The following is a 12,253-nucleotide window of genomic DNA, read 5'->3' as shown; positions in this document are numbered from 1 at the left end:
AATAAAGTATTATATATTCATACTAGAGCAGCTAATTACAGGGTTTTAATTTCATATGCACACACATATAATTTTTAATTCATTTATTTAACCCTTCACTACTACCCTAAATGTTAACAGTTGCGTCGGGAGGGGGGAGGTATACAAGGGGATGCACTTGTATCAGCAATCGTTTACTTGTTGAAAAATTAACTTCAAGATAAATTTCCAACGGTAATAAATTCTTTAAAGTAGAGAATCCACCATAATTTTTTCAAATTTTTTAATTAATATTTAACACTAGGGTGAGATACTCATTTATGTCGGTACTACAACAGTCTTAAAATGACGCAAACAGACCCATTTTCAACATTTTTTTTCATCTTCAATTGTTTATAACTTTTGCAATTTTTTCTGTGCTGAAAAACGCTTCTAGCACATTTTTCTACGAGCTATCGGACGTATTTTTGAGAACAATATTTCTATATTTCACCAATTTGAACTCATTGACCAGAGTATTAAATTAGAAAGTTGATCCTGATAAAAAACCTAACTTTTTTTTAAAAATATGTTTTAAAAAATGATTACCTTTCGAAGGAAATTCAACTTACCTATAAATCATTATTTCATTTAAATCGAAAGAAAATATATTAGCTACAGAAAAATGTTTTAGCCAAAATTTCAAATGACATTGACCTGAAATTCTAGTTCAAAAGTGAGTTGTCCTTGAACATCAAATGATTTTGAAAATTTACCTGGGCTTAAAATTACAGACTACTTATTAATGCAGAGGAATGACCTTTATTTGTCCTTGATAATTTCAATATAAAAAATTTTTCTAAAATTAGCGTAATTTTTTCGATTAAATGAAATAATGCCATATTTTTAAGTAAGATTTCTTCCGAAAGCTTAAAATTTTCGAAAAAATGTTTCAAATAAAAAAATTTTAGTTTTTTATTAGAATCAACTTTTTAAGGTGTTATTCTCTCTCTTACCTTTTATGATCTAAATTTATTATATTACAGTTAAAGATGTTACAATAAATAAACGAAAATGAAAGAAACCGCTCGCATTTTGCTAAAACCACATGAAATGTGTTTCTTGGGTAATTGGAAAATAATTTTTTGGTAAAAAATCATTAGTAACGCATAAGTTAGTGGCGCAAATCTATTTGCTAATAATCAATAAATTCATAATTCAATGAAACAATTAATATTAAAGTTGACTTACAAAATTAATTAATAGGCAACTTGAACTACGTTTACGTTATACATGTATAAAAGTTTTCGATTGTTTGACAAACACTTAACATTTACGTTATTCTAGTTGCCTACTTATTAATTTTATAAGTCAACTTTATCATTAACCGTTTCATTGAATTAACAATTTTATTATTTATTAACAAATAGAAACATTTGCGCCGCTAACTGATGCGTTACTAATGATATTTTATATTTAAAAAGCACATTCCTTAAGGTTTTAACAAAATGCGAGCGGTTTCTTTCATTTTCTTTTATTAGCCGATTTTTGCAGCATCTTTCACTGTACCAATATTAAAGCAACACGAAGAACTAGGTCCAATCTGATGTCAGAACATGTTGTACCTCATCAAATTCTTCAACTTTTGTTTTATTTTTTGATTGGTTAACAACAGAACGAGCTATTAGCTATAAAAAGCTCGTTGGTGAACCCTGTATGTGAACGTCACAGTATCTACTTTTTTGTATGTTTTCATACAAAATTTACTTATTTCGTTTTACGAAATCAATCGCTCATTTTAACCTTTTGTCTACTTTCTTATAAAACCTAACAAATAAAATGGATATTTCAAACTAATCATCCCGTATTCAACTAGACCATAATAATATAATACAATACAATATATACGTAATATATATATAATGTATAATGTATAATGTCTGTCTAATAAGTAATTACACTTAATTATGCCTATTGTTTGCGTAATTGATCTAATTATTGGCTAATTGTTACTTTTAATTGTTTGTAATTTGTAATTATATTAATACTACCATATACTATATATATATATACATTATAAGACTCAAGAACAAATGTATACTAGAATAATAATATATAGTTACTTATATAGTTTAGTAACTATGTGAGGTATATATAGTTACTAACTTTGTGATATCAAGCCATTGATTTCATCTTGAAAATAAAAATCGAAAATCGTATCATAATTTAATAATTTAGCTGTTTACAAAGTGTAAAAAAATATTTAAAATAGAGAATAATTTTGAGATGTTTAAACGCAGTTCTTTTGATGACGCTCTCTTTTGATGACGTATTAATATTTGATCTGTCAATTTGTGACAGTTCAATGTACTGTTTACTATAGGTGTAATACCCACGTATATAGTAATTATAGTATATATCCATGGTAATATGATACAAAATATAAGTAATTAATACCATACAGTATGTGAACAAGTCTGACAAGCCCATAGAATTAATAACATTATATATAACCTCTTTGGACAACTCACATACTATGACGTCAGTAATTAAAAAGATATTAATTACTTAAATAATGGTTTAATAAATGTCCAGCCAATAAGGACTCCAAAGAACATTCAGCCAACTTAACCTAGTCAAAGGCGGACAAAGAGCACCCAGCGGGATGCAAAATTAGCACAAAATTTTTTAGGAAATACATATTTTGACTTGAAATTGTCATCTATTAGATATTTTTGGTCGCTGAATACGAATCCGTTGATAGATTACACTGTTTCTATCACGTATTCCGAACATTATTGCGTCATTTTTTATCGAAAATTCCACTTCATGGCACAAAAATGGCAAGCTAATTATTTATCGTCCAAACTGTATTCTAAAGTCTCATATTATAAAGGGTGGCGGGGAGGGGGTAGATCAAATGTCATAATAAGTAATATCATAACTCTTAATTTTCGTCCAATTTTCCCATATTCCAATAGAATCAATTTTTCCATATTCCAAATATTTTCATACCTTAATTTTTTTTTTGCGAACGTCTTTAAGCAGAAACTTACTGAACTGACATCTTAAAGCCATACTCATTACCCCTTAATATGAAATGATATTTTCTTATTTCAATAAAAGTAATAACTAACCTTTTTAATAAAAGCTATCGTCATATTTATTAAAACTAGAACATTTCAATTTATTATTATACTTTATAAGTAATTACTAATTACTAACAATAAAATTCATTTTTGTATCTAATAATGTATCTATATGAGTGTATCTGTGCATCTATCTGTCTTTGTATCTGTAACTACTGTTTGTTATTAAATAGACAAGCGGTTATTATATTATTTGATAATTACTTAATTATATTAATAACGTACATACGTTATGTATTTATTTTATTGCATATTAGTAATACACAATCAAAAAATAAAATGTAGCTATTTTATTGATTCTAAGCAAATATTTAATTTATTGTCTTTAAAGTTGATCGATTAGTACACTACAATTTTACAATACACTCTTAATGTAGTCCGGCTGTTGTGCAGTGAACTAAGCAATTTGTATGATGTAAATGTAATAAAATGCTCTAAAAATATCGTAAAAGCGTCAAAAACCAATTTTGTTACGTTTTCTTTTTGGAAACCGCCATAAAGTAATGAATTTTTTTTCTCGCATAAACAGAATCTATGATAAAATTTCTTCATGATGAACACTTTTTTGAAGCTCAATCACCGATTAATTTTTCTACAATTAACATTATTGTGAGTTTTTGAGTTTGTGAGAAATTTTAAAAAGAAATAATTCAAAATTATGCCACGCAAAAGGTCTTATAACTATATTTATTGTGATAAAGGGATTTTGAGCTATCATTTTCCGCAAGAAAAAAAATGAGTTATTTTGTAGCGGTACATATTTTTAGAGTTTTACTGAATTTTTTACCCTTGCAAAATTATAAAGGAATCTCACGTATCTTTGCCAAAAAAACAGAAAGGAAAAGTTGGTGAAAAACGATATTCTCTTGTCTTTTCAATTCCTGAAAAGAGAATCTGGGTAGATTTAAAATGAAAAACGTTAACACCCTATTAAAATAAAATTTTCTTTCCTCAGATCAACCAACGATCAATCAAACCAGCAGTAACGTTGTGGATGGCATCAATTTGGATGAAATCAAAGAATTCGCTAAAGCATTTAAATTACGTCGTTTGTCATTAGGTCTAACACAAACACAAGTGGGTCAAGCACTCAGCATAACCGAAGGACCCGCATACAGTCAAAGTGCAATATGCAGGTAAAGTTTTATTTTCATTCATTTTTTCTCAAAACAATTTTCTCTTCAATATTTCCACAAAATACATGCTCCTGACGTGATTATAAATTTTCACAAACATCTGAACATAGAAAAAAAAACGCTCGTCCATACGATAATTTACGCCAGGACATTGGTTATTTAAAATTTTCACTCCCCTTCCCAACCCCTAATTACGCCAATGGAAATAGAATAGAAATTAATTTTTTGTGTAATTTTGTCTCCAGTGCCCTGGCAACCCAGATGTACTGCGCCGCGCAGTTGTCTTCGCAACAACAAGCAATGTACGTGTGAAATTTTGTTTTTTTTTTGAATTTTTCTTTTCTCTCATTATTTCTAACCACATAAGTTTCTTTCTTAGTTAGTTTTTCGTTTTGTTTTAAAATTTTAAAATGGAGCACTTTTCATTACTAATCTTTGATTTTTTTTGTATTTAAACAGCCAGGCCAGGGCATTGGCGTACAAATAATAACGTTTTAACTATATTTACTTTTGAATTCAAAACACTAGTGAAATAGTTAAAACAGATCGTTTTGTTTTAACAAAAATTCGGTTTTTTTTAATAAATTAAATACTTTTAAACAATTCGTTTTAATTATAAAATATCTGGATGGCAATGTCCTGGCATTTATCCTTCTTTTGTTTTTGTTTTTCGTTTTTTTTTTTTTTAATTTTATGGTTGTTGTTATTGAATTTCAATATTTTATTGATAAGAAATTTAAATTTTTGTTGTATCTCATTTAAATTTCATTTTAATTTTATCAATTTGAAATTGGTTATTTGAATAAGAAAGAGTGCTCCTTTTAATTTTTATTGTATTAATTATGTAGAAAATAGTTTATTTTGTTTAAAATGATTTTTACGTCATATCTAAGAACAGCCTTAAACGATCAATATTATTGACAATATACTGTTTGTAAACCATATTGTTATCCATTTATAATATATGAAATAAGAAGAGTTCTTACGGATGTTCTTATGTATAAAACAAAGAAGAATTGTATATGTGTATACATGAACTCAGTCGATTAGACTCGTCACTTGAAGTTGTATCCATACAATACCAATCACATACAGTAAAACATTACCATAACACACAGTAAACATTCCTTCTTTGTTTTATACATAAAAACGTTCATAAAATCTCTTCTTACTTCATATATTTTATATGGCTAACAAGATAGCTTACAATCGGTATGGTAGAATTTGAATGCCCCGTTGTTTAAGTAAAATCTTGATTTGAACAGAGATAATTACTGTATTGGGTAACCAAGACGCCGTTCAATATATAGAGTGCCCCTCAATGGTCTTTACAGTGCTCTACCAAATATAGCTTAACTCAAAATGAGTTGATTTAGCTAAACATGCCCTAGTGAAAGTTTTGCGCTATATGGTCTGGAAGTTGCAATTTTGAAAACATTTTTCTTCCATAACTTTGGAACGGATAGCGCGATTTTGACACTTTTTTTATACAAAACAACTCATATAATCCTTATAAGTAATATTAATTCATGGCCGTAAAATGTAGGGGTTTTAGTAGTTAAAATCTCCCAAATTTTAGACGCCTATGAAAATAAATGATTTTAATAATGGAATTTAGATGAACTGTTTACTACAAAAAAGATGCTCTTCATAAACATTTCGATTATTCTCTTGGTTTATTTAAAATTTGCAAATTTTATCTTTGGTAGCAGTAAGATTGAGACAAAAATTAAATTTCGAAAAATTATTTACATTTGATTTAGATACATATCTTTTAAATTAAAATAAGACTTGACCAACACTAATTATTCATATCGCCGCATTTTTTGGGAAGTTACAAAAATTTTTCGAATCTTCCCACCATCATAATTTTTTTTTTTCAATCCGATAATTGTCGATTTTCCTAATCTTGTAACCACAGAGCCACCAGTGTTGTTTAAATTTAAAAAGAAAATGTTCTAATTTAACTCAAAATAGAAAACTCAATATTCAACATATTCATGATTCTTGAATAATTCAAAAGATGACGTAAAAATCATTTGAAATGTACTTAAAATAAATTATAATTATATGCAGCCAGAAAGAATATTTGTGGATTATGTAGATACCTACAAATAAACATACAAATATATCAACCAGTGTAATAAATATAAATATATGTATCGAATGTGTTGCTTGTAGCTTGATTATATTAGCTACGAGAAGCTACCAAGCTACTCAACTTAGTTAATTAAAAGTTAATCAAGTAACGAACCAATAAATAAATATACATCAGATACAGGATGCCAAGAAAACGTATTATTATACCAAATATATACAGTGTGTCGCATTTAGGATGAAGACACTCACATATTTTCGTTATTTATAGGAATATCGGTTTGAAATTTTGCACAGTTTAAAGTTCGGATTTCGTTTAATTATCTTAAAAAATGTGACCCATCACCCTGTATGACTGTGCAAAATTTCAAATCAATATTCCTATAAATAACGAAAATATGAGGGTGTCTTCATCTTAAATGCGACACACTGTATGAAATATTTACTAAGGTATACTAAGTTTAGTCTCAAGTTTGAAACGCTTAAAAAAATTTATGCTACGAACAAAATTTTAGTATATGTGTTCACAAAATTCATTTCAAGTTGTCCGGTTGTGTCCAGGACGTAAAAAGTGAGGTTGAGTTTGTAAATGAGAAACATAAGTCAGTTGGGTCTTGAATCCGTAGAACAATAGGTTACTATATAAAAAAAATGGTTCTTATAAAAAAATAAACAACTTTGTTTGAAACATTTTTTCGTAAACATCACTATGATTCAATAAAAAATTTATATTTCGGCCCCTATTTTGACAAGAATTAATTTGATTTCTGTCGATAGAACCTGATGAATCTTTTTCCTATCAAGATTTGATGAAAATCATATTGAACTTTTCTTTTAAAAAATAACTAAATGTTTTCAAGCTTAACTCGTGCGATAAAAACAATCCTTTTTTATTTGTTCACCCAATATATTTTCATATAATTTAATATATTGAATAAAATTATTGATTACTACTGGTTGTTATATAAATAAAAACATTCTTTTAATATACAATAAATAAATATAAATATATATTTTTAATATATGTAATCTATAAAATAAGTATTATAATATTATAATATATAAATATAATATAAAATAAAATAAAATTGGTATTTTGGCAGGTTTGAAAAACTTGATATTACGCCTAAGAGCGCACAGAAAATTAAACCAGTTTTAGAACGGTGGATGAAAGAGGCTGAAGAAAGGTTGGTATTTATTTTAATTATAATACTTTATATATTTTATACTCTTTAGTTTAAGTTAGACTTAATTAACTTTTTCATACTCATTTGCATATCATATCATATAATAAATATACCATACCCATAATACTATGGTCTTTTTTTAAGTTCTATTTATTCATATGTACAAAGTGTTTTCATAGACTAATAAAATTTAAACCACCAGAAGATTTAAACTACCATCAATACGAAAGCCTGCATTTTTGAATATAAGTTCGTTTTGACATAAATTTGATGTTTACATTTAATATTGAATTCTACTTAGGTGGTAGAAAATCATTAAAAACTACCGCCAAAATCACTTTTTTGAAAATCTCGAAAACAAACGAAGGTATGATACAAAATTTTCATAAAAATGTTGATATCAAAATTTTCTATAAAATCATTTCTAATCACTTTTGACGTATTTCCAATAGAAAACATTTCTACCAATTTCTAACATGTATACAACTGAAAAACGTAATTTAGAGGGGGTTTTCCGATTTACCGGGGGAAATTTTTTCCATATTTTATGCGGCTGAGCTATAAATTAGATTTGTTTATTGCAAATATCTCGGTTTCTATTGTAAATACGTTAAAAGTGATCAGAAATGTTTTTATAGAAAATTTTGATATTTATACATTTTTTTCATATCTTCGTATGTTTTTCTACCCCCTTAAAATAATTTAATATTTTTTAACATATTTATACTTTTTTAAATCTTCATTTTACTGGACTATCATAGTTTTGTTTAAGAACGAATTTAAGAAGTCTGAAAACACTGTTGCAAAAGTATAGGGAAAAAAAAGAAAAAGTTTCGTGCCCTAGTTCTTAATCCCGGTGGGCAACTGCTCCTTTGTCATCCCTAACTGCAATTTATTAGATAAGAATGAAAAAACAGCAAGCACACTTTATTGCACTAAAAACTAAAAAGTTAATAATAGAAGAACTAGCCAAAAGTTGGTCAGTCATGGAGACTATCAACAGAAGTGAAAACTTAAAACTTTGGAATAACTGTGTTTTTCTTTTAATTTTTTAATTAATTACATTATAAATTAAAAACGTTTTTTAATTTTAATTTGACTGGATTGGGTTTCGAACGCAGTTTTTTTTATAGCAATTTAGCGACTATACCACTGATCCACCAGCAGAGAATTCCGGTTGAAGAAGTTTTCTCTTTAGAAATTACCCTGTACCGATCTAGCTAGCGACACGGCCTAGACAACTTTCCTCTATATAATACAATATGAAATCACTGGAGATATTATAAATAAAACTTAATAAAAACATTGTATTATAGATTGAATGTTAAAACATCCAAACCCAAGTTGAGTTGGTTCTCTCAGTTCAATATTTGATTTTTATTTTTTATTAATATTATAAATTATAATTATATATTATATATTATATATCTATATATATATATATATATATATATATATATATATATATTATATTATTATTATATTAAATATTAAAATTACTAAAGATGATTTATTAGTTAAAAACTAATTAATTTTTTAGTATTATTATTAATATTTTTAATTAATAAAGCATAATATTTATAGAGTGTTTCAGAATTGCACGCCACTATTTTAGGTATATGTTTTCTCTATAGATACATATATGTCTCAAACTATAGTAATCCAAGTATCATTTTCCTTTCATAATAGGGGATAATTATGGTGTTGAATTGGTCATATTATCCTTAAAAATGTAAAACTAGACTTGATACCATAACAAGATTTGAAAGTGAAATTAAAATTGATTAAAAAACGAAGAAGTCACTAGTGAGTATGACGTCACTAGTGAGTATCTTCCTCTTTGTTTAATTTTTAATTTTAAACGTTCATATCTTGCCAACTTCATTTTTCTGCACGTCCTGTGAGAATTCTTCGCCTGAAGTAATAAAGAGAAAAATTTAGTACAATCCCCTATTATTCCATGTCACACTGAAAGAAGTACCTTTTGGCATCATTTTCTTCGAGAAATCCAAAACCAAGAATTAATTAAATGAAAATAATTTAATCGCATATATTTTTCCTTTTATTCCTACAATACTTACGCTTAATTAATTTTCTTACAATTTGAAAAACACATTTTCTTTATTTTCTTACAAATATAAAAATTTTACTTGGATCAGTATGCTTCTACCGTCCCCACTTATTATCGAGATAAAGGGGTTCATAGATAATAACTTAACAATATAAAAAAAATTCAATAAAAAAATTTTTTTTGGGAGAAGCTTTTATTTTACTTAAAAGGAGAAAATAATTTTTCTTAATTCATACGTGACTATTTGTAAATATTAAAGACAATGGAAAATATCAAAGAAAATTCGGAGCGCCTCAAGTTTTTACAAATATGAGTGACTCATAAGAAAAATTATTTGCTACTTTTTTGTACAATTAAATTTTGTCTCTAAAAAAGTATTTTTTGTTAAAATTTTTTTATTAAAAACTAAAAAACGTATGTATATCAAATATAGTGGTCGCGATAGAAAAATTGATTCATACCATAAAAAATCATTACCATCACGGAAATCGGAAACCGAAAAGTGGGAAACCGGGAAGATTTATGTAAGATTTGATTACAAACAACAGACAAATGAAACTAAATTAAAGCTTTTAAAATCTAAAATAATAGGGTATTTGTGCTTAGTGAAAAACAAAATATGAAATTGATAAAAATTAAAATTTATGTAGAAATATACTTAAATATTATAATTTTGTTTTAAAATTCTAAGGTTTAAAATTTAATTTAATTTTATGGCAAGAAAGCGTGTTTATTTTGCCGAAATATATTATTATGTGTAACTTATTGAAACATAGTAGAATACACTATTGTTGCTGCGTTTTCAGCAACAATTGGGTATTCGATTTTTAAGCTCTTACCATTTAACGAAACCATTCGTACCATTTAACAAAAAAAATAAGACATATAAACTCGTGATGGCGTGCTTTTCTTAAACCCCCTGTATAAATATATACCTTTGAATATAATCATAATTTATTAAGAATAAAAAAAATATCTATTAAAAATGCATAACATATTTATATCAAAACATGAAGAATATTAAATAATTAACATTAAACTCATTTATTTTTGCATACAATTTTTAATAGTAGTACAGTCAAAAATATAATAGATTAAGGAAAATGAAATAAGCTGCTCAATTTTTACTAAAACCTGGTGGGTTGTGTTTCTTAGTTGCACAAATATTTCTATTTGTTAAGGATGTATGAGCATGACAACAATGTTTGATTTAAAGACTCAAAATTTGTTTGTAGGTAGTCTTTTACTCAAAGAATATGTGGTTAAAATTTCAGCTTAGGTAACCGTGCAAATTTTTAAGAAAAAAGTCATTAAAAATCGATATAAAATACATTGGCTCTTATGGAGGAATCTCAAAAAAACGACATATTTTGGAAGTTTTTGATAATTTTCATTTGGAATGAATGAAAACAAATTTAAAAAAAACTTTTTAATAGAAAGTAAACATATTAGCAATGAATTAGAAAAGAAAAAAACTAAGTGTCACCGTCCATATAAGGGATGTAAGAGCAGGGTAGATTAAGGGTTGAAATTATTTTTATCTTATTTTCAACTTTGATGATGAATTTTGTTATAACTTCATGAATGTAGACGAAAAATAAGAATAAAATTTTTCGATATGTGTCTTGGTTTTCGAAATATCGAAAGCTAAATAATTAAACAAAATTTTCAATTTTCGATATTTTGAAAATTAAGCCAGATATCGAAAAATTTTATTCTTACTTTTCGTCTTATATCGTCAAGTAATAATATAAATTTATCATCAAAATTGAAAATATCTATTTTTAAATTTGTGCCCCCACTACCATGCTCATACATCCTTAAGAAACAGTAAATTGTTAATTAAAAGAAATTATGTAAAAGTTTACTTAAAAAATTAATAAATGGGCAACTTGTATTACGCCAATGTTATACATGTATAAGATTGTATTTTTTATGACTGACTGTTTGTCAAATAATCGAAAAACTCGAATCAATGTATAAACATATACGTAATACAAGTTGCCTATTTATTGATTTTTTTTTCAAGTCAACTTTATATGGACCGTTTTGTTTACTTGACAATTTATTGTTTATTAACAAATAGAAACATTTGCACCACTAACTAACTAATGATTTACGAATAATATTCGAACGTAAGAAATAGATTCCATCAAGTTTAAGCAAAAAATTGAGTACAGACGAGAAAAATTACGAATTTACTACGAATTTTATGAATCGACTGTAACAACCTAAATAATATGTTTTATTATAATTCAAAACTTAAATTAATTCCCAAAAAATATAAATAATAAATGAATTATCTCATTATGAATAAAAGAAGTGCTTTGTATTCTAGATACAAAAGTGGACAAAATCATTTAACGGATTTCATTGGTGTGGAACCATCGAAGAAACGAAAACGGCGAACATCATTCACACCACAAGCGTTAGAATTATTAAATGCACATTTCGAACGAAATACTCATCCATCAGGTAATAAACCAGCTTATTTTTATATTTTTTAATTTATACTTCTTGAAATGCAACGATAAAGACAGCAATAATTGTTGTCTTATTATTGTTATCTTTAACGTTGCATTTATCTACTTAAGTTTTTTTAATTTTAACCAAATCCCACTCAGTTACGATAAAGACATCCTTCTATTTCTAAGT

General features: G+C 26.6%; 1 protein-coding gene across 1 annotated transcript in view; it reads left to right on the top strand.

Annotated features, from left to right (window-relative positions):
* Positions 1-12,253, top strand: part of LOC123296335 (POU domain, class 6, transcription factor 2) — a 290,731-nt gene that overhangs the window by 278,053 nt on the left and 425 nt on the right. The window contains exons 7-10 of the mRNA XM_044877797.1: positions 4,063-4,243; positions 4,489-4,545; positions 7,444-7,527; positions 11,937-12,073. Coding sequence (XP_044733732.1) covers positions 4,063-4,243; positions 4,489-4,545; positions 7,444-7,527; positions 11,937-12,073 — 459 coding nt within the window. The remainder of the gene's footprint in view (positions 1-4,062; positions 4,244-4,488; positions 4,546-7,443; positions 7,528-11,936; positions 12,074-12,253) is intronic.

This window comes from Chrysoperla carnea, chromosome 3 (genome assembly GCF_905475395.1).
Source record: "Chrysoperla carnea chromosome 3, inChrCarn1.1, whole genome shotgun sequence".
NCBI classification, from domain to species: Eukaryota; Metazoa; Arthropoda; class Insecta; order Neuroptera; family Chrysopidae; genus Chrysoperla; species Chrysoperla carnea.
Note: the sequence above shows the minus strand (reverse complement) of the source record. Positions and strands in the feature narration are given on the sequence as shown.